Source organism: Pleurodeles waltl, chromosome 6 (assembly GCF_031143425.1).
Source record: "Pleurodeles waltl isolate 20211129_DDA chromosome 6, aPleWal1.hap1.20221129, whole genome shotgun sequence".
NCBI lineage: Eukaryota > Metazoa > Chordata > Amphibia > Caudata > Salamandridae > Pleurodeles > Pleurodeles waltl.
This window is the reverse complement of record NC_090445.1, coordinates 1,671,612,275-1,671,638,074: the sequence shown is the minus strand read 5'-3', so window position 1 is coordinate 1,671,638,074 and position 25,800 is coordinate 1,671,612,275. Positions and strand designations below refer to the sequence as shown.

General features: G+C 47.2%; 1 protein-coding gene across 2 annotated transcripts in view; it reads left to right on the top strand.

Annotated features, from left to right (window-relative positions):
• STOM (stomatin) overlaps positions 1-25,800 on the top strand; it is a 129,635-nt gene that overhangs the window by 83,104 nt on the left and 20,731 nt on the right. For both annotated transcript variants that reach the window (XM_069241663.1, XM_069241662.1), the window contains exons 3-5: positions 8,272-8,344; positions 17,478-17,560; positions 18,933-19,136. In XM_069241663.1, coding sequence (XP_069097764.1) covers positions 8,272-8,344; positions 17,478-17,560; positions 18,933-19,136 — 360 coding nt within the window. The remainder of the gene's footprint in view (positions 1-8,271; positions 8,345-17,477; positions 17,561-18,932; positions 19,137-25,800) is intronic.

The following is a 25,800-nucleotide window of genomic DNA, read 5'->3' as shown; positions in this document are numbered from 1 at the left end:
AAGTCCACAAGATGCTGGAATTGGGAGTAATTGAGCGCTCTGACAGCCCCTGGGCTAGCCCAGTGGTCTTAGTCCCCAAACCTCACACCAAAGATGGAAAGAAAGAGATGAGGTTTTGTGTGGACTACAGAGGGCTCAATTCTGTCACCAAGACAGATGCTCATCCAATTCCAAGAGCTGATGAGCTCATAGACAAATTAGGTGCTGCCAAATTCTTAAGTACCTTTGACTTGACAGCAGGGTACTGGCAAATAAAAATGGCACCTGGAGCAAAAGAGAAAACAGCATTCTCCACACCTGATGGGCATTATCAGTTTACTGTTATGCCCTTTGGTTTAAAGAATGCCCCTGCCACCTTCCAAAGGTTGGTGAATCAAGTCCTTGCTGGCTTGGAGTCCTTTAGCACAGCTTATCTTGATGATATTGCTGTCTTTAGCTCCACCTGGCAGGATCACCTGGTCCACCTGAAGAAGGTTTTGAAGGCTCTGCAATCTGCAGGCCTCTCTATCAAGGCATCCAAATGCCAGATAGGGCAGGGAACTGTGGTTTACTTGGGACACCTTGTAGGTGGAGGCCAAGTTCAGCCACTCCAACCCAAGATCCAGACTATTCTGGACTGGGTAGCTCCAAAAACCCAGACTCAAGTCAGGGCATTCCTTGGCTTGACTGGGTATTACAGGAGGTTTGTGAAGGGATATGGATCCATTGTGACAGCCCTCACTGAACTCACCTCCAAGAAAATGCCCAAGAAAGTGAACTGGACTGTGGAATGCCAACAGGCCTTTGACACCCTGAAACAAGCAATGTGCTCAGCCCCAGTTCTAAAAGCTCCAGATTATTCTAAGCAGTTCATTGTGCAGACTGATGCCTCTGAACATGGGATAGGGGCAGTTTTGTCCCAAACAAATGATGATGGTCTTGACCAGCCTGTTGCTTTCATTAGCAGGAGGTTACTCCCCAGGGAGCAGCGTTGGAGTGCCATTGAGAGGGAGGCCTTTGCTGTGGTTTGGTCCCTGAAGAAGCTGAGACCATACCTCTTTGGGACTCACTTCCTAGTTCAAACTGACCACAGACCTCTCAAATGGCTGATGCAAATGAAAGGTGAAAATCCTAAACTGTTGAGGTGGTCCATCTCCCTACAGGGAATGGACTTTATAGTGGAACACAGACCTGGGACTGCCCATGCCAATGCAGATGGCCTTTCCAGGTTCTTCCACTTAGAAAATGAAGACTCTCTTGGGAAAAGTTAGTCTCATCCTCTTTCGTTTGGGGGGGGGTTGTGTAAGGAAATGCCTCCTTGGCATGGTTGCCCCCTGACTTTTTGCCTTTGCTGATGCTATGTTTACAATTGAAAGTGTGCTGAGGCCTGCTAACCAGGCCCCAGCACCAGTGTTCTTTCCCTAACCTGTACTTTTGTATCCACAATTGGCAGACCCTGGCATCCAGATAAGTCCCTTGTAACTGGTACTTCTAGTACCAAGGGCCCTGATGCCAAGGAAGGTCTCTAAGGGCTGCAGCATATCTTATGCCACCCTGGAGACCTCTCACTCAGCACAGACACCCTGCTTGCCAGCTTGTGTGTGCTAGTGAGGACAAAACGAGTAAGTCGACATGGCACTCCCCTCAGGGTGCCATGCCAGCCTCTCACTGCCTATGCAGTATAGGTAAGACACCCCTCTAGCAGGCCTTACAGCCCTAAGGCAGGGTGCACTATACCATAGGTGAGGGTACCAGTGCATGAGCATGGTACCCCTACAGTGTCTAAACAAAACCTTAGACATTGTAAGTGCAGGGTAGCCATAAGAGTATATGGTCTGGGAGTTTGTCAAACACGAACTCCACAGCACCATAATGGCTACACTGAAAACTGGGAAGTTTGGTATCAAACTTCTCAGCACAATAAATGCACACTGATGCCAGTGTACATTTTATTGTAAAATACACCCCAGAGGGCACCTTAGAGGTGCCCCCTGAAACTTAACCGACTATCTGTGTAGGCTGACTAGTTTTAGCAGCCTGCCACAAACCGAGACATGTTGCTGGCCCCATGGGGAGAGTGCCTTTGTCACTCTGAGGCCAGTAACAAAGCCTGCACTGGGTGGAGATGCTAACACCTCCCCCAGGCAGGAATTGTCACACCTGGCGGTGAGCCTCAAAGGCTCACCTCCTTTGTGCCAACCCAGCAGGACACTCCAGCTAGTGGAGTTGCCCGCCCCCTCCGGCCAGGCCCCACTTTTGGCGGCAAGGCCGGAGAAAATAATGAGAATAACAAGGAGGAGTCACTGGCCAGTCAGGACAGCCCCTAAGGTGTCCTGAGCTGAGGTGACTCTAACTTTTAGAAATCCTCCATCTTGCAGATGGAGGATTCCCCCAATAGGGTTAGGATTGTGACCCCCTCCCCTTGGGAGGAGGCACAAAGAGGGTGTACCCACCCTCAGGGCTAGTAGCCATTGGCTACTAACCCCCCAGACCTAAACACGCCCTTAAATTTAGTATTTAAGGGCTACCCTGAACCCTAGAAAATTAGATTCCTGCAACTACAAGAAGAAGGACTGCCTAGCTGAAAAACCCCTGCAGAGGAAGACCAGAAGACGACAACTGCCTTGGCCCCAGAAACTCACCGGCCTGTCTCCTGCCTTCCAAAGATCCTGCTCCAGCGACGCCTTCCAAAGGGACCAGGGACCTCGACATCCTCTGAGGACTGCCCCTGCTTCGAAAAGACAAGAAACTCCCGAGGACAGCGGACCTGCTCCAAGAAAAGCTGCAACTTTGTTTCCAGCAGCTTTAAAGAACCCTGCAAGCTCCCCGCAAGAAGCGTGAGACTTGCAACACTGCACCCGGCGACCCCGACTCGGCTGGTGGCGATCCAACACCTCAGGAGGGACCCCAGGACTACTCTAAGACTGTGAGTACAAAAACCTGTCCCCCCTGAGCCCCCACAGCGCCGCCTGCAGAGGGAATCCCGAGGCTTCCCCTGACCGCGACTCTTTGAATCCTAAGTCCCGACACCTGGGAGAGACCCTGCACCCGCAGCCCCCAGGACCTGAAGGACCGGACTTTCACTGGAGGAGTGACCCCCAGGAGTCCCTCTCCCTTGACCAAGTGGAGGTTTCCCCGAGGAACCCCCCCCTTGCCTGCCTGCAGCGCTGAAGAGATCCCTAGATCTCCAATTGACTTCCATTACAAACCCGACGCTTGTTTCTACACTGCACCCGGCCGCCCCCGCGCTGCTGAGGGTGAAATTTCTGTGTGGGCTTGTGTCCCCCCCGGTGCCCTACAAAACCCCCCTGGTCTGCCCTCCGAAGACGCGGGTACTTACCTGCAAGCAGACCGGAACCGGGGCACCCCCTTCTCTCCATTCTAGCCTATGTGTTTTGGGCACCACTTTGAACTCTGCACCTGACCGGCCCTGAGCTGCTGGTGTGGTGACTTTGGGGTTGCTCTGAACCCCCAACGGTGGGCTACCTTGGACCAAGAACTAAGCCCTGTAAGTGTCTTACTTACCTGGTTAACCTAACAAATACTTACCTCCCCTAGGAACTGTGAAAATTGCACTAAGTGTCCACTTTTAAAACAGCTATTTGTGAATAACTTGAAAAGTATACATGCAATTTTGATGATTTGAAGTTCCTAAAGTACTTACCTGTAATACCTTTCGAATGAGATATTACATGTAGAATTTGAACCTGTGGTTCTTAAAATAAACTAAGAAAAGATATTTTTCTATATAAAAACCTATTGGCTGGATTTGTCTCTGAGTGTGTGTACCTCATTTATTGTCTATGTGTATGTACAACAAATGCTTAACACTACTCCTTGGATAAGCCTACTGCTCGACCACACTACCACAAAATAGAGCATTAGTATTATCTCTTTTTGCCACTATCTTACCTCTAAGGGGAACCCTTGGACTCTGTGCATGCTATTCCTTACTTTGAAATAGCACATACAGAGCCAACTTCCTACAGTCCTACTTCGTTCCCAACCCAGGGAAAACTCTGACCACAAGAACAGAAACCCAGAGAGGCCACTGGAAGTAGTCTGGGACAAGAGCCAGGCCTCCGACCACCCGGAGTCTCTAGCCTCAGTGGTTTTGAAAAGTGGGAGGCAGTAGCCGCAGGTGCCTTGCACCGATTTTCTACTCCCCCAGCCCTCCATTTCAGGGGTGGTATCTTGAGACCAGTCACTCAACTCAGGGTCTGTACCTTCAGGCTTAGCAGAGGACAGGGATGGGCTTTCTCCCTCCTCCTGTCCCTGTTGCTGAGGTCCTGTAGCTCCCACTCTGGAGTGGTACCCCAGAAAACTGAACAGGTAAAGCATCCTTGGCAGCCACCCATCCCAGTTCCCCTGACACCAGGGGTAACTTATTCCCCAGAATTCAGTCTACGGGCATCTGGGAACTAACTATGACTCTTCTCTGGGTCACCTCCCCATCCCACTGTAAGGACACCAGAGCCATAGCAGGAAAATGTCATGACCATTGGCTGGAGTCACTGCACACTCCTGGCCGGTTTACTGCTCTTGGGAAACTAGCCCTCCCACAACCATGGTCAAGCTAGCCCCGGTGTCCCTCAGAGCAGGGACTAGGACCCCTTCCACTTTTACCTGGTGGATGTGACAAATCTCACCCTGTGGGATCACCATCTCACCCTCTGAGATCACCTCCCATCTAAGGGCGATTATGGTATTGTCTATGGATTAACCCCTCCCACCCCCTCTCCCCCCCCCCCCAAAGGCCACATTGGCCACCCCTGTAGAGGGGCCTCCAGTGGGAGGTTTCTTAGGACCGAGTCCCTTTTCATGTGTCCTTGCTGAGAACATTCAAACCAGTGGGGTTGAAAATGGTGTGCTCTGGGCTACCTCTCACCAAACCCTCCCTCTTTCCCGTCAGAAGGGACATGGGAACATTTTGCTTCCCCCTTTAACCTGGGACCTGTCTGTGTCTCCCTTGACCTCCCCCCACCCCTCTTCTTTGGCAAGTTCCCTGGGGTCAGTAAGCTTCCTGTCAATCAAGTGCTGGTTCAGCTCTGGAAATCAACGACTAGACAAATGCTCCCATGCAATCAATTTGTACATCCCCTGATAGTCTGTTACCAACAGAGACCATGTGTGCTCTCTCCCCCACTCTTCTATCTTCATCTTTTCCCAACCACACACCCTGGATGTGAAAAGTAGGTGGGAACTGGCAAAGGGCAGTCTGTATCCAATACCCAGGTGCTTAGCTTGTGAAAGCATAAGTGGCAGGGCTGTCATCAGGAGTCAACTGTAGCTTGGGCCACCCGTGGCCCCTGCCAACACTGCCAATTACACTACCAACATAACTACTAAGCATCACACTCCTACAAGTGTGACAATTCAAACTATTCAAGGTCCCTGAAGCTATAAGAATGGTTTGGGCCACAGGTATTAGTCTTTTTTAATGTATATTGACAACCGTTGTTGTACTCATCTCTAATTTGGATAGACAGCGACACCATGTGGCAGGCTGTCCTTAGTGATGGTGATTACAATTAAGTGCTGGTGCCGAGCACCTGAAAACCACCGGCTCAAATTAAACACTGTCGGTATCCACTGGTTAGGGCAAGTGTAAAAAGAGGAGCCACAAAAAAAGGGTAGGAATAGGAGAATCCTAGGTTGTCTCAACAGGTGATGGCCTGTTGCGCTCTGTGCCTTCAAATTGCGCTTACTCTGCTTTCTTCATTATCATAAATTATTTCTAGTTATATGCTATGTGTCATATGACCCCCTCTCACACAAATTAACAAAGGACACTTTATTTCTGTATTGTAAGGTAAATATCTACTTATAAATAAAGTTGACTGAGTTTTCCAGTATCTGATGGTTGCAAAGCTCTGATGGGCATCCACACAATTCAAAGGAACGCAAAAGCTAGTGGCAATTCACTTACTATTGTAAAGGCCCATGTGTGCACCGCTAAATTCAATTGTTATGTGAGCTCCTGCATAACCTTTAGTAAATGAGAGCCAAGATGTCTGCTATAGCCATCAGTGTTAGTGGGATGAGGCAATATTTCAATAGTTTAGCCAATACTTACGTGCTGTAGCAAAGGAATTGTAATACAACCACAATCACTAGACATTATCTTTACCATGTGCTAAGATGATGCTTAAACATCTTGTAATGGTATGACACTGTGTCTTTCAGATGCAAAACCACTGTAAATTTTAAATGCATGCCTCCATGTACTCGGATCTATTTGATATCATTTGTGTATTTTGCTCAGAATTTTCAAAGAAAATAACATTTTTAAGTTAAGGGTTTTCAACCAGCCAATCAGAAATATTGATATAATAGCTTTGCAGATATAAAATAACAAGTCTTAAGGGCCTCTTGGCTTAGTCTGGCCCTTCCTAGGATGCGTTACAGCATTGTCTTAAAGCAAAAAACAAAAATAGCAATAATGCAGCCACTGGGGTGAGTCTTGCTTTTTAGGCACACACATGCATCATTCCACATGACTGTCTACAAAATGATCTGGATGCTACTTTTTTAAAAATGTAACTATTCAAGATGGATCATTAGATAAAAAATAAAAAAAAATGAAAAATAAGTTGTGTAAAAGCACTATTTTAGGAGAGGCCAATAGCACAGGGGTGGCTCCTTCGCAACGTCGAAGGAGCCTCGCCCCCTGGCTAAGCCAGGAAATGAAAGATAAAACGATATTTAATGATCAGCCAACAGTGTGTTCAGGGTGGAGCAGTGCTGGGCTCTGGGAGGTGTGAGGGGGGAGGAGGGGAGAGTGCACTAAGTACGCATGTGTGTTTGGCCGGCTGTCTCAGGCCAGCAAAACACACATGCACACCGCTGGGCTGGAGAAACTGCACAGACCCCAGTCTTGTGTCTGAGCGGCATTCTGAGCCACTCAGAACAATCCTGATGCTGCTTACATATTATGTTTAGCATGTAAGCAGCGCCACGATTGCTGGGGAGCCTGAGCTGGTGTCTGAGCGAATGCTGGAACACAACAAGAAGACCAGAGGAGCAACGCGCCAGGATTAGGCTGCGGCCACAGGATAAAGGTCAGGTTTTTTTATTATTATTTTTTTATTTTTCACCCTTGTCCCTACCCCCACCCCTCCCCTTAAGATTTGTGGCGGCCGCTGCTGCAATAGCAGTTTGATGCCTAGCCCTCTGCAAGAAAAATAATTTTTTTAAATAATTTAAAACAAAAAAAAAGACGGTAGGTAGGGGCAAAGGAGGAGGGAGTTGGGGAACTACAGGGAGTGGCTGGTGGCTTGGAAAAGCTGCAAATGAGAGAGAGCAACATGGGGGTGGAGAGGGGGAGAAGCATACTGCTTGAAAGCAACATGAAGCATTGGGGCTACAAGGAATGCCGGACAAGCACACGTAAGAGACCTTGCAACACAAGGGGTACAGCAGCGTGGATTATGAGGAAGGTGTTTTCCTGTGTGGGGCGCGGTGAAGCATGTGAGGGAAAGAGCTAGAAAACATGTGCACTCTTGGGAGTGCTTACAAAAAAAATAGTTTCCCTAAAAGTGAGCAGTAGAAGATTAGAAGCCAGCCAATCGGAAAGATGGTAAGGAGGATATTCTCCAGCGGAGGTACAAACACAAGATGGAGAAGCTTGGACAAGGTAAGCTATTGAATAACAAGCAAGTAAACAGAGTGGTAATCAAGCAAATCAAAAGTAAGCAATGGACAGGCTGTAAGCCAGTGTAAGTCCTTAGTAAGCCCACAGTAGTTCCTTTGCATCCAGACTGCTAGTCCTGTCTGGTAGCCTCGACCTAAAAAAACAGGAATTGGGAGACCCCTGTCATGCTTATTTGAACTGGTTTCAGATAAGTTTGGTGACAGTGCAAGTCCTTCTGTACATAAAAAGCAGCAGTCAGTATTTACTCAAAGTACATCAACAATCTTATTCCCTTACACCTGGTCTCTACATCTGTAAATTGTTAATATGTATAAAATATGATGTGTGTAAATCCCCCGCTGCCTTGTTTCCCAGCATCATTGTACTGAGCTCCATCGCTGCCCAGCTAGGCTTGCACTATATAGGTTCCTAGATACATATACAGATGCATACATCCATGTTACGGTAAATGATTCAGTTTTGGCACATCACTCATTTGCTGTTGTTGCCGACAAACGTACCCCGTCTGATTAGTGTCTGTGTTTACAGCTGCCACAGTTATGAAGCAATGCTCTCTGAAATGTCCCACATATATCCATCTTGTGCTGTGAGCTGTCTGTGGTTCAATCCTGCATTCATAAAATGACTTCTCTTTGCAGATCGTCAAGGAGTATGAGCGAGCCATCATCTTCAGGCTGGGCCGCATCCTGCGGGGAGGCGCCAAGGGGCCTGGTGAGTGCAGCGGCGTACTGTCGTCATATGTGCAAGATGGCGTCCATCCATCATGATTGCTAACTGGTCAACCAGCGATAGCGGATTAGGCCTCAAATTAGATTCTTTTGTCCGCTTATTACAAAAGAGGGAAGAGTAATGAAAAACATTTAAAAAGCGGAGCGCGGCAGGCTCATGTCGAGGGGGATGTGCTCAGTAAAAGGCACGGATACATTAGTTTGCAGTCACTGCAAATCATGGTCACTGGTCTGCCGGTTCATGGATAATTCACATGCATTCCCCCTAGGGTAACCATTTTGTAATGTAGGTCATACAAGTAAATTCTATGGGGAGTGCTAGGAAGTTGAACGTCTTGGCTGAAATAAAGGTTTCTCAATGGTGCAGAATTTCCATTTATTTTCTCGGACCCTCAACTACCTGTGCATGCCCGTACAATGCACAGGGTCTGCAGGACCATTTTTTCCAATAAATCCACACTTTTCATAACTCTGGAAGTCGATTTTTTTCTTCAGAAGCCTGTGCACTCTTTCTTAAAATATAATTTCCATAAAATAGGGTGAGTATGGTTTCAGTTGGCAACATAGCAGCTCTCTTATCACCATTTGTTGGAGACATAGTGCAATATAACCAAATGCCTTGCCCTGCGACTGTGTATTCAATGACTCAACACTGCTGACCCGGAGAGGGGTTGTCCACCTACCCAACACAATGGGCATGCCCGTGGCTGGCCACGGTGATTTGTGTTGGAGTTTGGAAGTCTTTGTGTCAGTCAATCAATCAATCAACCATTAGAATTGTAAAGCACGGCTTATCTCCCCTATCCATGTGCGCTCTGTTGTGTGGAAAAAATTAATTTTATTGCTTGATGTAAACATTGGGTCCAGGATGTGTCCTGCGGTGTGTGGGGGCTGGTGACTAGTTGTTTGAGACCGAGGTTGCTTAGGGTGTCCAGGAGGTTGGTGGAGTTGTGGTCCTTGGGGTCGCCTAAGTGGAAATTGAGAACTCCTAAAAATATGTAGTGTGTCGAGTCGATGGTCAGGGGAGCGATGAAGCCGTCGATGGGCTTGCAGACGGCGGGGACCCGGGGGTCTGTACACGAGGGTTCCCCTGATGGTTGAGCTGGCGTTGATGTGGATAAGGAACTTAAGGTGTTCCATGAGGTGAGACGTCTCTTCCTCGAAGGAGGTACAAGGGAGGTTGTCCTTATGCATGATGGCGATGCCTCCTCCATGCTTATTGTGGCGGTCTTTGTGGATAAGCTTGTAGCCTTGCGGGGTGGTGCATGTGATGTCGGGGGCCAAAGCGAGTGTGATCTAGGTCTCCGTGATGAACAGCAAGTCCGTGCTGAGGGTGGTTATGGTGTCTTTGCAGTGCGATCTTGCATTGAGCAGTATGCAGTGGAGTTGTTTCTCGGGCTTTGAGGGTGGCAGTGGGGGGCCTGTGGAGATATCAGTGTAGCAGGTTAAGTGGCATTTGGGGCAGGCGAATGGTCCAACCAGGGGGAGATGGTGCAGCAGTTGGTGTCTTGGGTCCTGGGGGCCAGGTCCCGGAGCTTGACTGCAGAGTATTGGCGGATGGTGGAAGAGCCAGGGTTCCTGGTGCTGGGCATAGTTCAGGCACAGACTGGCTTGCTTTTGGCATGCCTTCGGTGCGCAGGTGGCACACCAGTTGCACAGTCATGCAGGGACCGCGATTAAGAAGGTCCTTGGGTGGGAGGGGTGCAGTGGGAGGAGGACGGGTGGGGAAAAAGGCGGGGGGAAAAGGTGGGAAGTCGGCGGGGGCCTAACGCCCAGCATTAGTGGCAACAGGTTAAGACAAAGGAGGGTGATGGCCCAACCTGCACTCTGCGCACAGCAGAGTTGGCAGAGCAGAGCGACCAGGCAGCGAGGGGAGCTGGTTCAGGATCCATAGCGGGACCAGCATGTGTGTCTGATGGAGCAACACCAAATAGTCCATGTCGTAACTTTTGGAAGGGTCTCGGGCGCTAGCACTGTAAGGCTTGGGTTGATAAAAAAAAGAGGTTAGGCTGTGTTGGGGTGGCATCAAAAGTTTATTGCACGTGATTTGTTTGCATAGAGTACTGTGCAGAAGGTGCCCGGCGGGAGGTATATTTGCAGGCATTTGTCGGTAGGGTGCAATTCATCCAGCATTTTGTTAGCTCATAAAGGCACTTTTGCTTCTGTGCAGTGATGGAATTCATCAGCGATTCGTGATATTCTCATCGTTTATGGTGGTTTTTATATCAAGGCTTTGAGAAAAATGCTTGCAGATTCTTTTTTTGAACTACCGAGGAGATCTGCTGTAATTTGCATTTCATCATCCATCCTAGTTCCACCATGATTCGTCTGTAATTAGCATTTCATCATCCATGCTAGTTCTTTCATGTTTCGTTGTGGTAGATTAGAGATCATCCACAGACTATCAGACTCAACTTTAAAGCCCAAACCATGGTCATCTTGGGCGGCAAGCAACCTCAGACGCACAACCACCTTTCCTAGGCATCATCAGGAAGTGTTAAATTGAAGCCCGCACATTGTTTGCTTTGTCCTGCCCACATAGACCTACGGTTGTGGTTTTCCATGCTGGTGGTTTGTGGTTGTCCGATCAGACTAGACTGCATCTTTTGGAGTGAGGTCAGACGTATGAGCACTCTGGTTGGCTCAGTCTTGACTTAATGTATGATGTAATGTTGTATTAATCAATTCTAGAGCACGTAAGCGCCATCCGTATTGTCCTGGCAGCACTTTATCTCGGTTCATCTCTGTCTTCTCGTTCGGACTTGTTTTACATCAGGCCGAAGAATGATTATTGTATTTTTTTATATCATGTGCAGTACAGGAGGGAGAGCTTGTTGGGTTTTAGAATAGTGGCAATGGAGTTGCCCATTGCCCTAGACATTGCTCATAGCTTAACACCTCTTCGTGGCCTTTCCTCTTGTGGTGTTTATAAGAAAGTGTGGTTCAGGAGGTGTATAGTTGTGTTTGCTGCCTTCCAAAGCGCATCTGTATCACAGCTGTCATTACTGTTCTCTGGTATATCTTTGGATGGCTCTGATGCTTGTAGGCAGTTACACATTAATACCCAGAGGTGCAAAAGGGCATTTTGCTTACATAACAACAACAAACACAAGAAAGCAGATGGTGACATTAGCAGAAACTATGCAACACTTCACGTGCTGTTTTAGGGTAGCCCCATCCCTGAGCAGTCTCTCTGTCTCTCACGTCCTCCTCACCTCTGTTCCACCTGAAGGTACACAACGGTATTATAGATCTCAGAAGCCTTTTTATTGTATGTATTCTAAAGTAACGTTTATATAGCGCTTACTACCCACCCCCACGTCGGCTGTCATATATGTTCTGTCTTCTAACATTGGAAAGAGACATTTCACTATCATGTTTGGTCTCAGGACCTGCATTCCATGTAGAGGTATACATTAATTTCACTCTTTATAGACAGAGTGAACTAAAAAGCAGTGATGGCAAAGCATTTGCAGTTTTATCGCACAGTGCCAGGTAAAGCTGTGTCCCCTAGTGCACCAAAGGTGTTTTTTGAAAGCCCTTTTTAGGGTCGAGCCTGCGTTGCATGCGCTCGCGCATGCGTTTCGCAGCAAGACTCTTTTGTATTTAGAAAAGGGCTCAGAGCCCCTGTCAACTTCACGTCAGTGTTTTTTATTGGTTGGTGGGCTTCCCTAATAAAATCTGCTTGCTTTCATTAGTCGAAGGCACGCATATGTCATGCCTTTTCCGGTGGCTAGCCCTCCTCCAGCGCAGCGACCAAGTACAGAAAACATGTGAGGCTCGCTGTTTTCCATTGGGCTCGTGGACTTTTTTTTCTCTAATTTACGAGCCCGATCTCGCTTGGCAGAAGTCGAGCGCTTTACATACTTGATTTCACTTTTTCGGGTTATGTACATAAATGCACTTTTGCCCGATAGGTGAAAAGTCGGGTTAGGAGTTTATATCGCGATCAGCTCTAACATGAGCAAACGCGAGACCCGATGCATTGTAAATGCTTGTTTGTTAATGCCGTTGTAGGCAGATTGCATAAAATGGCCTCTGGGCAGAGCGAGCTTCCAAAAGAAACATGCATTAACAAAGCCAGTAGGTCAGGTGTTGGCTCCCGTCTTTTGGCTGAATCAATGTTTGTGGAATCTTTATCTAAAACTGTATAAGTGGCTTCCTTTTCTTCAGAGGTGACCATTATGCAAGAGCAGAACGTGGCGGGCCTAACAATAATATGATTGACATTCAAACATGCCAGTGGACAAAGCTGGTTTAAAGGCCCTATACGCAACTATAGTATAATCTATCCATCTATCTATCTAAAGCCTGCTGTATGTATGTATGTTATTATTATTATATATATATTTATCACCTAGTGGCAGTCACCACTAGGTAGTTATAGTGAGGACCTAGTTTCCATAGACAGAGCATTATTTGTTTTGCCTAAAATTTTGGCGCCGCTTGACGACATTTTCAAAAGTTATACTTTGGTCAGTTCAGCTGCTGTCTTAAAAGTTTTGAGTGGTGACCCGTCAAGCGGGGGCTGAGAAAAAGAGGGGTCCCAAAATGGGTTCTCCCCATTCATTTTTCCATAGGGTCTTTATACACTCCTTCAGTCTAAAATGTTGAACAGAATTACACTAAATTTGGCAGGAAGATAGATGCTCTTACGCAGATTACGCTGTTTGTGGTTTGGTGTAAATCCGTTTAGTAATTTTTGAGTAATTGAAGGCCAAACATATAGATATACAGGGAAGCGGGTCAATCCGGAAGAATCTGATTGGCTGGCTGCAACCTGACAGAAATGTTGTGGGTGCCATTTAATGTTGTCAGGAAACAGTCCCCGGGGCTGAAATGTAGGGGGCAATGGAGCTGACAGGGCAAGGGTACAGTTTGCCTGACCCCATGGGGGTGATATAGTTGTGATTAAGCACTAAATAATATACTTGAAATGCCCAAAAACATATTTTTTTTACGTTTCGTGAGATCCGCAGATCCACCCGCGGGGCTCAGCGCAGCCCCTGGTGTGAATCCGCGGATCTCGCAAAACGTAAAAAAAAAAAAAAAAAAATATATATATATATATATATATATATATATATATATATATATATATATACACATACACCTACTCAACCACCAGATACCCTTGCATTTGCTCTCACACTCGGAGAGATGCTGTCACATCCACTCTCACACCTACACCAACACTCTCACATTCACTCTCGCACTCAGAGAAAAACTGTGACACCCACTCTTACAGAAAGACACACTCACTGTCACACCCAGGCACACACAGTCACATACACTCGCACAGTGACACGGACACTGCCACACCCCTTTCAGAGCCAGAGAGACACCTAGAAACAAACACACATACATTGTCACACCCAGAAAGATAGTCACACCCACTCTCACACCCAGAGACACATTGACACATTTAGTCTCACCCTAGATAGACTCTCACATGCACTGTTTCAGCCAGAGAGACTCTCACACCCACTCTCACATGCAGAGAGACACTCTCACACTCAGAGACACACTCTCACATACAGTCATACCCAGAGAAACACTCTCACACCCACTTTCACATCCAGGCAGGCACTCAATCTCGCACCTGTAAAGACACTCCCGAAGTCACTGTCACATCTAGACACTCACACACCTAGACGCACTCTCGCAATCACTGTCACACCCAGAAAGACAGTCCCACACCCAGAGACATACTCACACCGAGAGAGACAAGAAACAAGCAGAAAGGCAGAAAAAGTGGGCAAGAAACGACACAGGGATGGGTAATTATAGGGGGTTAGCCGCAGGGCCTGTCCGCAGGCCAGGCCCTTCAGCCAGCCTCCACCGCATGTGGCGGAAGGCCATGCACAATGCAGATTTGGGTGGTTGTAGGGGCTTGGACTTGGGCCTGGGCCTGGCTGCAGAACAGTCCCTGCGACCAACCCCCACCACGTATGGCCGAAAGCCCTGCGCAGCAGTGGTTGGATTAAAATATAATAATTAAAATGACTTTACTTTAAAAAAAAAAAAAAAAAAAAACATAAAAAGTCACTGAAAAAAAACAAAGGTTACAGGGTGTTCTAGCTAGGTTCTGAATTTACTCGCACAAAACCATAGAAATTCAGCAGTTACAGTTAGTTATTTCAAGTAACTATATCTCATGCCCTAAAATAACTATAACTCGTGCTCTCGCCATGCACTGCTAATTACCCCAGTTATTACAGCACTCATGACAACTTCTATGATGTCATTAATAATATAAATGAAACATTAGCAGACAAATTATTGAAGAAAAAGCTGTGCATGGAGGCGGCATGACTTATAGTTACCTTAGGACACAAGCGCTAAGTGTCTACAGTTTAATGCGAGTAAATTCAGAACCTAACTATAAGGTCTCTGTAACCTTTGTTTTTTTCGGTGATAAATATATATATAGTTATGCATGTATGCTTTGGACTGCAGACCTAAGTAGCCTTGGAGGTAAAAGTTAAGAGTAGAAGCTGCTACTTGGGCTTTGCATTTTTAATACCGCTGGCACTGGCCAAAAATATGTAAATATACAAAAATATAATTGACACTCAAACAGCTCAGTGGATAAAGACATCTGGCTGAGGAGGGGAGGGGGGGGTGGGGTTGGGGGGTGGGGGTGGGGGGGTGGGGTGGGGGTGGGGGGGTGGGGTGGGTGGGGGGGGGGGGGGGGGGGTGTGTGTGTGTGTGTGTGTGTGTGTGTGTGTGTGTGTGTGTGTGTGTGTGTTTTCTCAATACAGAGATACCAGGGCACTCCAGATAATGGTCCACAGTGAATAAAAGTCCAACGTTACAGAAAGTAGTTTTCATCTGACAAAGATCTTTAATTCCTTATGTTCAAAACCATAGAAACATATGTATGCAGGAGCAGCTCCTTTGTCAGATGAAAACTACTTTCTGGAACGTTGGACTTTTATTCACTGTGGACCATTATCTGGAGTGCCCTGGTATCTCTGTATTGAAATAAATAGATATATATATATGTGTGTGTATAATACCTAGTGCCGGTCGCCACTAGGTAGTTATAGTTAAGACTATGCTTCCATTGAAAAAGCATTTTTTGGCCCGCCTAGATCTTTGGCACCATTTGACGATTTTTCATAAAATTCTTGCACAAGGGAAGTTTCAGGGTGATCGGTTAATCAGGGGTGAGAAAAAAAGAGGGGTCATAAAACGTGTGTCCCCCATGTTAATTCCCATAGAGTTTTGAACAAGACAACAGCCCAAACTGAAGGACGGAATTACACTAAATTTGCCAGAAAGCTAGATTTCGTTCTGCAGATTGTGTTTTTGGTTATTTGGTGTGAAGCCATTCAGTAGTTTTTGAGATATTAAATGGAAAATAAATGTGTATATCTAGGACACTGGATCCTTATCGACTACTTTGTGAATAAGAAGAGCTTGTGCACTGAGCTGCAGAGCTCTGATTGGCTGCCAACACTTCAAACCAGGAAGTGCTGGCAGCAATCTTGGGTCTCTGCTTCAGCCGAGTCCCAGAAAAAAGTGAGAAAAAAAGAAAAGAGGCCAGGGTAGGTACACCCTGACCCTTTAGCTCTGGTGCTGAGGTCCCAGAGGAACCCCGCCAGTGCAAAAAAGCACTTTTAAAAAACATTTTTTTCGCAAATTCACAGAAGTTGCAAATTCACAACTTTTTTTTTTTTTTTTTTTAAGCGTGGATTCCAGCACATGTTTTAATGAAGCCCCCGGGTAGGCCATGTACTGGGGCATTTTGAAATAAAGGAGGCGGGCACAAGGGACATTTTGATGCTACGGGGACCGCCACCACCCCTGGGATTTATTTATAATGAATGCGGGGAGCACGCAGCCCTCCCGAAACCCCAGGGACCGCCACCCCCTGGGCCCAATGTAAAATGCTCTTCAGGGGGGTTGCGCTGCCCCCCTGGCAGCCCCAGGTACCACCATCTCCCCTGGGGCTAAAGAAAGACAATGAGTGGGTGGGGTCCGTTTTGGACCCCGCCCCAGGGGACCACCACCTCCCCAGGGCAATACTCGATGGAGGGGGGGGGGGGGTCACATGGCCCCCCTCAAGGAGCCAATAATAGCCCTAGGCACTACTACCCCTCCCTTCCCCCCCCCGGGTCCGGCTCCTGCCCACCCCCGGGACATAGCTGTTTGCTCTAATTTGGCAGGGTCTTTGACAACTCCTACAAAGTTAGAGCAAACCCTCCGGTTCCATCAAGTGAGAGCTGTCAAAAATCTTCTCACTTGCTGGAAGCAGAGGTTTCCTGAAACATAGGAAAATATTGCTCTCACAGAGAAGGAGCTTCATCTTCCATAGAAATTCACTGAAAAAAACAAAGGTTACAGAGACAATATAGTTAGACTCACATTTTAAACGTACAAAAGAATAGAAATTCACCTGTTACAGTTAGAGTTATCTCAAGTAACTATAACTTGCGCCCTTTTTCTATAGAACTAGGTCCTAACTATAACTACCTAGTGGTGTCCGCCACTAGGTTTTATTTTTTTTTATATATATATATATATATATATATACACACACACACACACACACACACACGCCCCTCCCCCCTGAACACCCAGAACCCTGAAAGGATGCCAAGTAAGAGTACAAGCTGTGTTGCATTTTAATACCCCTGGTACTGGCCTTGCTACCGCTATACTCTGCAGTGATTAATGAATTGGCAGAAACATATTCGGTTCAATTGATCACCCTTTACATAGACACATAGCAGCAAGTCCGAGGGTACAGCGTGGTTATATGTGGGCTTGGTTTGGGGGTACACAGTGTGAAGCCCATACGGGTCTACGAACAGCAGTCACAGTACAGCAGTGTCGTTCTGCTGATTCCCTGCAGACTGGTATTATGACTATATGGATCCAGAATGGGCACTTTGAAAACACAGGGCCAGAGTGCCTGATTCCTCAGCGAATCTGCTCCTGAGCACTGAAATGATGCAAGATGCATGTAGCCGGAGTCTGTAATTATACTACGTCACCCCCTGTGGGTCTTACCCCGCCCCTCAGTGCGCTTTGAATAACACTGAACTGAACACTGCGCTCTGCAGGGCATCTTTTACCATTTCTCTCTCTCTTTCTTCCATCGCCAGGTCTGTTCTTCATCCTGCCCTGCACGGACAACTTTATCAAAGTGGACATGAGAACAATTTCGTTTGACATTCCGCCGCAAGAGGTACAGAAGAGCCTAGACTCACCTACAGTGGGCGCTATACTGGTTTTATAAAGTACTAGTTGTGATATTCACTGTGTTCATCGTATTAATGGCAGTTTGCAAAGGTCGCCTTCTTAGGGGCAGGTATGGCGTGTGCAATACTGCAGTGTATGAGCACCACAAACATTTGTAGAATCCTTTCACACTATTTTCCATAAACTGCAGCACAGACAATGGAGGGCAACCTCTTGTGTCTAGAGTGAGTTTTTTTTATTTTTGCCCATTTATAGTGGAAATGTAGAACATTGCAGGTTTGGCAATTTTCCCTTGCCAATGTATTTGCCCTGATCCCCTCTCCCGCACAGTTCCTGGATTTAATGAGTCTGTATGAGCCAGCGACAAAAATGTCTCCTGTCGATAAAAGAATGTGCTTCCTGTAAGGACTGTTGTTGCTTATCTTGTTGACTTTGAGATCTAAACCTGGCTGCAGCACTTGTTTAGATTGTGTACTGCAGTACTAACCCTCCACTTTGCCAGTGCCTCTATCTTCGTACCTGCAGCTGCTAAGAGCACTATAAGAGGCCTGATGTTGGCGTTAAGCTCTATAAATAAAGCACCTAATCAGCATTTACATTTACTCTGAGCGTCGGCAGCTTCTCTGCAACAGGGAAGCATTGCCCATTGGCTCAGAGCCAGCAGCTGAAAAATAAAATGATATTTTACTATTGTTTTATTTGTCAGCTGCTGGCTGAGCCATTATGTGCTGGGTGGGGCTGGGCCACAGGATGGGGGAGGAGGAGTTGGGTGCACTTAAAAGTGCGCATGTCAGTTTCGACGGTCGTCTTAAGCCGGCCAAGCTGACATGCGAACTTAGGGTCCTGCAACTCAGCAGTGTCGCACAGCCGGGTTGGAGAATCAGCACAGACTCCCATGCAATGGCTGAGCGGCAGAGCAAGCCATTCAGACCAATCTTGGCACTGCTAACATCCTAGGAGTAGCATGAGAGCAGCACCATGATTGCGTTGGCAGCCTATGCTGGTGTCCCAGGGTCTGCTGGGACACCAGCAGGAGAGAAGAGGAGCAGGGTGGTCAGCATCGACGGCAGGACAGATATTTTTTTTTTTTTTGGGGGGGGGGGGTTTATTATTTCCCTAATCCCCCACTCCCCCTCCCTCTACCTGCTCCCCCCTTGAGATGTGTGGCGGCCACCACTGACTCTGCATGATTAGTCTCCAGAGTTCTTGAATGCACTCTTTCGTTTATAAGAGTTTTTATTGTACCTTGCTAGGCTACATTTGAAGTTGTACTGTTTATTTGATAGTGCAACTGACCTCTCCAGGTATTTTGGAAGCCCAGCAACTGAAGTACTAAATATTTCTTTTTTCCCCTCCAGGTTCTCACTAAAGATTCTGTCACGGTCAGTGTGGATGGCGTGGTTTATTACCGGGTCCAAAATGCTACCTTGGCTGTAGCCAACATCACCAACGCAGACTCTGCCACCCGGCTGCTGGCACAGACCACACTGAGGAATGTTCTGGGAACCAAGAACCTCTCCCAGATATTGTCCGACAGGGAAGAGATTGCTCACAACATGCAGGTATGTGACACATTAGCGCAGTGGGGCACACCAGGAGCGCTCCGGTGCTGTGGTACGTGGTCATCGCCTGGGCTGTGAGTGGGTGAACCATTGTCTGGACTCCTATCTTTGGCACGATACCTGAAGGCAGTGATGCTACATCAGGATGCCCACCTTTCCCAAGGACACTCTGCTTGGGCTGAATCTAAACCCCTCTGCACGTAGTCTGAGCCACCGTCAGATATAGATTACCTGATCTGGTTTAATAGCGCCTTCCCTTGTCCAACAAGTTTCGTTTTACATTGGTAGAGCTGAACAATAGGCATCTGCCATGGCCGGTGCTACGTCAAATGCTTGCTGAGGTATTCTTCTTAATCTAGGCTTAAGCTAAGCTAAGTAGTAGTTTTAGTGTAGAACTAGAAATCCCATACAATTAATTGGGAGTTAAAAATCTCGTTGAAGAAAACCGAGCAAGAAATATGTAGTTTGGAGTGTGCAAAGTTTTCATTTTGTTATTTTTATTTTATGCCTGCTAAGTTTTGCAGTGTTTCCTGTCTTTACTCTTTGTGAAGTTTGCAAAGATTTACTATTTTAAGTAAATCTATCTCACCTTGCAAAGTTTTTCTGCACACTGCAAGATCATTTTCATTGCATTACAATACAATTTTTACTCTCTTCAGATCGAGCCAGATGGAAAATGCAAGCAACAGAAATTGTTGCAAAAGTTCTGATTTTCACACAAATGTTGGGACAGTGTAAAACTTTGTAACCTTTTGAAGCTGCAGTTTCCCTTAGACGTTCGTGAAGTTTGCGAGAAAAAACCTGACACTTCACACACTCATATATGTAGTAGCTTGGATTATACAGCAGCACTTTACATTTGTACTACATACAAAATAACATAATAATTATGTTTACATTGTATTTGCTATGCTGTACTTCATATTTTATGCTAACATTGTTGCACACATTTCTGCCTCCTTATTAGAGTAAGCATTGTCAAGTCCAGTAGGTCTTGCCTATGCAAGAGCTATTGTCTTTGCCAATGTTTTTAGCCATGTTCTACATCAGTGTGGCTGCTGTTCTGCTTGGCAAATAGTTAGTAGAGTGGAGGAAAGTGGCTTGTAGTGGAGTGGTGTAAAGTTAAGTAGATTGTTGTGGACTGGCATAGAATGGAGGGACATAGAGTCCCTCCTTAAAAAAAATTCCAGCAAATTTAGAATCAAGGAGAGCAGTCTCTCTAGACTGAGTAGCAATGTGGAGACCTTTACTTCCTTATCTGGGGGTTGACGAGGTAGTTTAGCACTTCTGTGCAAGTCTGGCATTGGGAGGGGACACCACAGGCTCCAGACTATGATCCTTATCTTGTGACCCATATCTCCTTCGAAAATTAATATCCAGATCTGGAAATGTGAAATGCGAGTCTATACTTTGAGGTTGGCCCTCCAGAAGATGAGCAGAGGACTTGTCAGCCCCATTCGAGACTGGAAACGACAACACCCGAAGTAGAGGGGAGAAAAGAGTTGAGATGGGCACCCTTTGAGAGCCATTATCATCTTTTTCCTTAAGAGGCACGTGGAGCGGTGTAATTACCCTGTTCAACTCCCAAAGAATAATGAGGAGACCTCCTCAGAACATGGCCCGCTTGTGCCAGCAGACTGCATGACCTCATTTGATCCATCATGAGATGAGATATATTTATTTTAAAAAGCTGCAGTAAAGACTTCTCCTTTTCCCCAAAGAGAAAAAATTTGATTCTTGCCCTTTAACGCTGAGACTAGGAGGTCTCTATTCCTTAAGAGGTTAGATTTAGTTTTTGTGCAAACCCTCCCTGGAAGCAAACACCCCAATTTCAGCTTCTTTCCTCTCATTGTGCTCTTCTAATGCCACAGACATGCCCCACTTCAGCATGTTTCTTGGGATTGGAAAGGAAAAAGACTCCTCAGGCACCTTTTAACGTAAAATCTTAATCACTGAACTACACTGGGAGCATGGGGTATCCAATCCTGTCCTTCCGGTGTCACTTGCCATCTCCACAGATCAACGGAGCACAGCACCAGCCTGCAAAATTCTCTGCGGGTGAGTTTCTACAGTCCTCTGCACTGACTAAGAAGCACGGGTCCAAACAAACGTTGAGTCGGTAGATAACAGCCTCCCGCCTTAGCACCTCCTTAGAAGAAGTTGAACAATGCCCCACGTAAAGGAAAATAGACTGCTGTGGTGAGCTTCCCCTACTCTCAAAGTTCCTTCTTTGCGACTTGTCAGTTCAAGTGGGCAGAAGGGGGTGGGTAGAGAAGATGGGCTTGGCGCAACAAGCCAAACTGCAAACTACCCATGGCCGCCTCTGCTGCTGAACGTGCTTTCCTCCTACCCAGGTCCCCACTATTGGGGGATTCCAGCTGCCAAACCCCTTCCTTTGCTCACCTTTCCTCTCCCCCACTGAGGTATCCATCAGGAGATTTTCCAGCAGGTGCCAATGAATGCAGGCCAAAAGCCAGACCCAGGCTGTGGCAGCACATGGTCTGCAAGACTTCTCATGGGCTCCCTTCAGCAGTCCATCCTCCTAAACAGTGGTAATGGCATGGGAGAGGGCAAGTAGCACCGCGGCTTGGCAGGCAAAAGGCGGCTGGGCAGGTGACCGTTGACTACGGCATCGCGGTTGGGCAGGCGACAGGCATCTGGGCAGATGATGCAGCAGAGCAATGGAGTGGAGGGGAAAAAGCAACTCGGCCCAAATGCCGAATCTCCACGGATGACGAACACCAGACGCTGATCCCTGCTTCGAGCTTCATCCACTCTGGTGCGTCGTACATGGTACGTAGAGAGCCCAACAACAGTCCTGGTCAGCCACACATAAAGAAGAGCAGGAGGTAGCAGCCATCATGGAAAATAAAAAAATAAAAACGTTAAGACTATATAGAATGTGGTTCCTTGATGGCCACCATTATTATAAACAGTTGGCGATCCACGCTGTAGTACTGTGAAGTGAATGTTAAGTGTTGCATCTAAAAAATGCCAGAGAAAGTAAAGCAACTTCTTTTTCTATAACATCCATGTTCGATGGCATCTGTCGCTGTAGATACGCATGTTCTGCAATAGCTCGCCATCTGGTGTTGGGCCGGAGTGTTACAAGTTGTTTTTCTTCGAAGAAGTCTTTCGAGTCACGGGACCGAGTGACTCCTCCTTTTGTCTCCATTGCGCATGGGCGTCGACTCCATCTTCGATTGTTTTTTTTCCGCCATCGGGTTCGGACGTGTTCCTGTCGCTCCAAGTTTCGGAACGGAAAATTAGCTAATTTCGGAAGATTTTCGTCGGTATTGTTGCGTTCGGGATCGGCGTACTTAGATTCCACACCGCATCGAAGATCGAAGAGCTCCGGTGCCCTTCGGGGTAGTTTTTTCGATCCCCCGTCGGGGCCTGGTCGGCCCGACCGCGTGCTGAAGAACGCCGATGGAACGGACCCCGTTCCGTTTCTGCCCCAAATGCCACAATAAATACCCCTATACAGACCAACACTTGGTCTGTAACCTGTGCCTGTCACCTGAGCACAGTGAAGACACCTGTGAGGCCTGTCGTGCGTTCCGGTCCCGAAAGACACTCCGAGACCGTCGAGCCAGAAGACTTCAGATGGCGTCCGCGCCGACAGCCCACCGAGAGTTCGAGGAGCAGGAAGAGGAAGGTACCTTCTCGATCCAAGAATCGGACTCCGAAGGATTCGACGATACACAAACCGTGAGTAAGACGTCGAAAACCACACAGAAAAACATTTACAAGGCCCAGGGGACGCCACTGCCATCCGGCCATGGCTCCACCCATAAATTCGGTGACCGACCGTCGGCACCGAAAAAGGCCCAAACAGCGCCGAGGTCGTCCGACTCCGGTCGAGACACCGGCACGCAGCCTTCTCGGGACCGAGAAAGTGCTGGAGACAAGCCTCGACACCGAGATACCGGTGTGGACACGGCTCGACGCCGAGACAGCGGCACCGAAGAAGATCGACGCCGAGAGGTTTCGGCCCCGAAAAAGAAAAAAGTCACCTCGGAGCTGAAAAAACACGCAGACAGGGTTTCGATGCCGAAACAAACTGCAAGCGACCCAGTTTCAGGCTCTTATACAGAAGAGCACTCGCTAACCTCCCAGATGCAAAAGCATAGGTTTGAGGAAGAGCTACAAGCAACTGATGTGGACCATACGCAAAAGCGTATCTTCATACAGCAGGGGACAGGAAAAATAAGCACCCTTCCCCCCCATTAGGAGAAAGAGAAGGTTGGAGTTCCAGACTGAACAGACACCACAACCAAAAGTGGTGAAAAGAGTTACCCCACCACCCTCTCCTCCACCTGTGATTAACGTCTCACCAGCACAAACTCCTTCACATTCCCCAGCTCACACCACCATGAGCCAGGGTGACCAAGATCAAGACGCATGGGACCTATACGACGCCCCAGTGTCAGATAACAGTCCGGAGGCATACCCTACGAAGCCATCTCCACCAGAAGACAGCACCGCGTATTCTCAAGTGGTGGCTAGAGCAGCACAATTTCACAACGTAAGCCTCCACTCAGAACAGGTCGAGGATGATTTTTTATTCAACACACTCTCCTCCACCCACAGCTCATACCAAAGCCTGCCTATGCTCCCTGGTATGCTCCGGCACGCGAAAGAAATCTTTAAGGAGCCGGTCAAAAGTAGGGCAATCACACCAAGGGTGGAAAAAAAGTATAAGGCGCCTCCTACAGACCCGGTTTTCATCACTACACAGCTGCCACCTGACTCTGTCGTTGTAGGAGCAGCTAGGAAAAGGGCCAATTCCCACACATCTGGAGATGCACCACCCCCAGATAAAGAAAGCCGCAAGTTCGATGCAGCTGGTAAAAGAGTCGCAGCACAAGCTGCAAACCAGTGGCGCATCGCGAACTCCCAGGCACTACTTGCGCGCTATGACAGAGCCCACTGGGACGAGATGCAACATCTCATTGAACATCTGCCCAAGGACTTACAAAATAGGGCAAAACAAGTGGTTGAGGAGGGACAGACCATTTCCAACAACCAGATCCGCTCCTCCATGGACGCTGCAGATACAGCTGCACGGACAATTAATACATCTGTAACTATCAGAAGGCATGCATGGCTCCGAACGTCTGGATTTAAACCAGAGATTCAACAAGCAGTTCTCAATATGCCTTTTAATGAAAAAGAACTGTTCGGTCCAGAAGTGGACACAGCGATTGAGAAACTCAAAAAAGATACGGACACTGCCAAAGCCATGGGCGCACTCTACTCCCCGCAGAGCAGAGGGAATTACAGCACATTCCGTAAAACGCCCTTTCGAGGGGGGTTTCGGGGTCAAAGCACACAAGCCAGCACCTCACAAGCAACACCGTCCAGTTACCAGGGACAGTATAGAGGAGGTTTTCGGGGACAATATAGAGGAGGGCAATTCCCTAGAAATAGAGGAAGATTTCAGAGCCCCAAAACCCCTACTACTAAACAGTGACTCACATGTCACTCACCCCCTCCACACAACACCAGTGGGGGGAAGAATAAGTCATTATTACAAAGCATGGGAGGAAATCACTACAGACACTTGGGTTCTAGCAATTATCCAACATGGTTATTGCATAGAATTTCTACAATTCCCTCCAAACATACCACCAAAAGCACAAAATTTGACAACACACCATTCCAATCTCCTGGAGATAGAAGTGCAGGCACTATTGCAAAAGAATGCAATCGAATTAGTGCCAAACACACAAATAAACACAGGAGTTTACTCACTGTACTTTCTGATACCAAAGAAGGACAAAACGCTGAGACCAATCCTAGACCTCAGAGTAGTGAACACTTTCATCAAATCAGACCACTTTCACATGGTCACACTACAAGAAGTATTGCCATTGCTAAAACTACACGACTACATGGCAACTTTAGACCTCAAGGATGCTTATTTCCATATACCAATACACCCATCGCACAGGAAATACCTAAGGTTTGTATTCAAAGGAATACATTACCAATTCAAGGTACTGCCTTTCGGATTAACAACCGCACCAAGAGTCTTTACCAAATGCCTAGCGGTAGTCGCTGCACACATAAGAAGGCAGCAAATACATGTGTTCCCATATCTAGACGACTGGCTAATCAAGGCCCATTCGTTAATACAGTGCTCAAATCACACAAACCATATCATACAAACCCTCTTCAAACTAGGGTTCACCGTCAATTTCACAAAATCCAAAATTCTGCCGCGCAAGGTACAACAATACCTGGGAGCCATAATAGACACATCAAAAGGAGTAGCCACTCCAAGTCCACAAAGAATTCGAAATTTCAACACCATCATACAACGCATGTATCCAACACAAAGGATACACGCAAAGATGGTACTACAACTCCTAGGCATGATGTCTTCATGCATAGCCATTGTCCCAAACGCAAGACTGCACATGAGGCCCTTACAACAGTGCCTAGCATCACAATGGTCACAAGCACAGGGTCACCTTCTAGATCTGGTGTTAATAGACCGCCAAACTTACCTCTCGCTTCTATGGTGGAACAACATAAATTTAAACAAAGGGCGGCCTTTCCAAGACCCAGTGCCACAATACGTAATAACAGATGCTTCCATGACAGGGTGGGGAGCACACCTCGATCAACACAGCATACAAGGACAATGGAACGTACA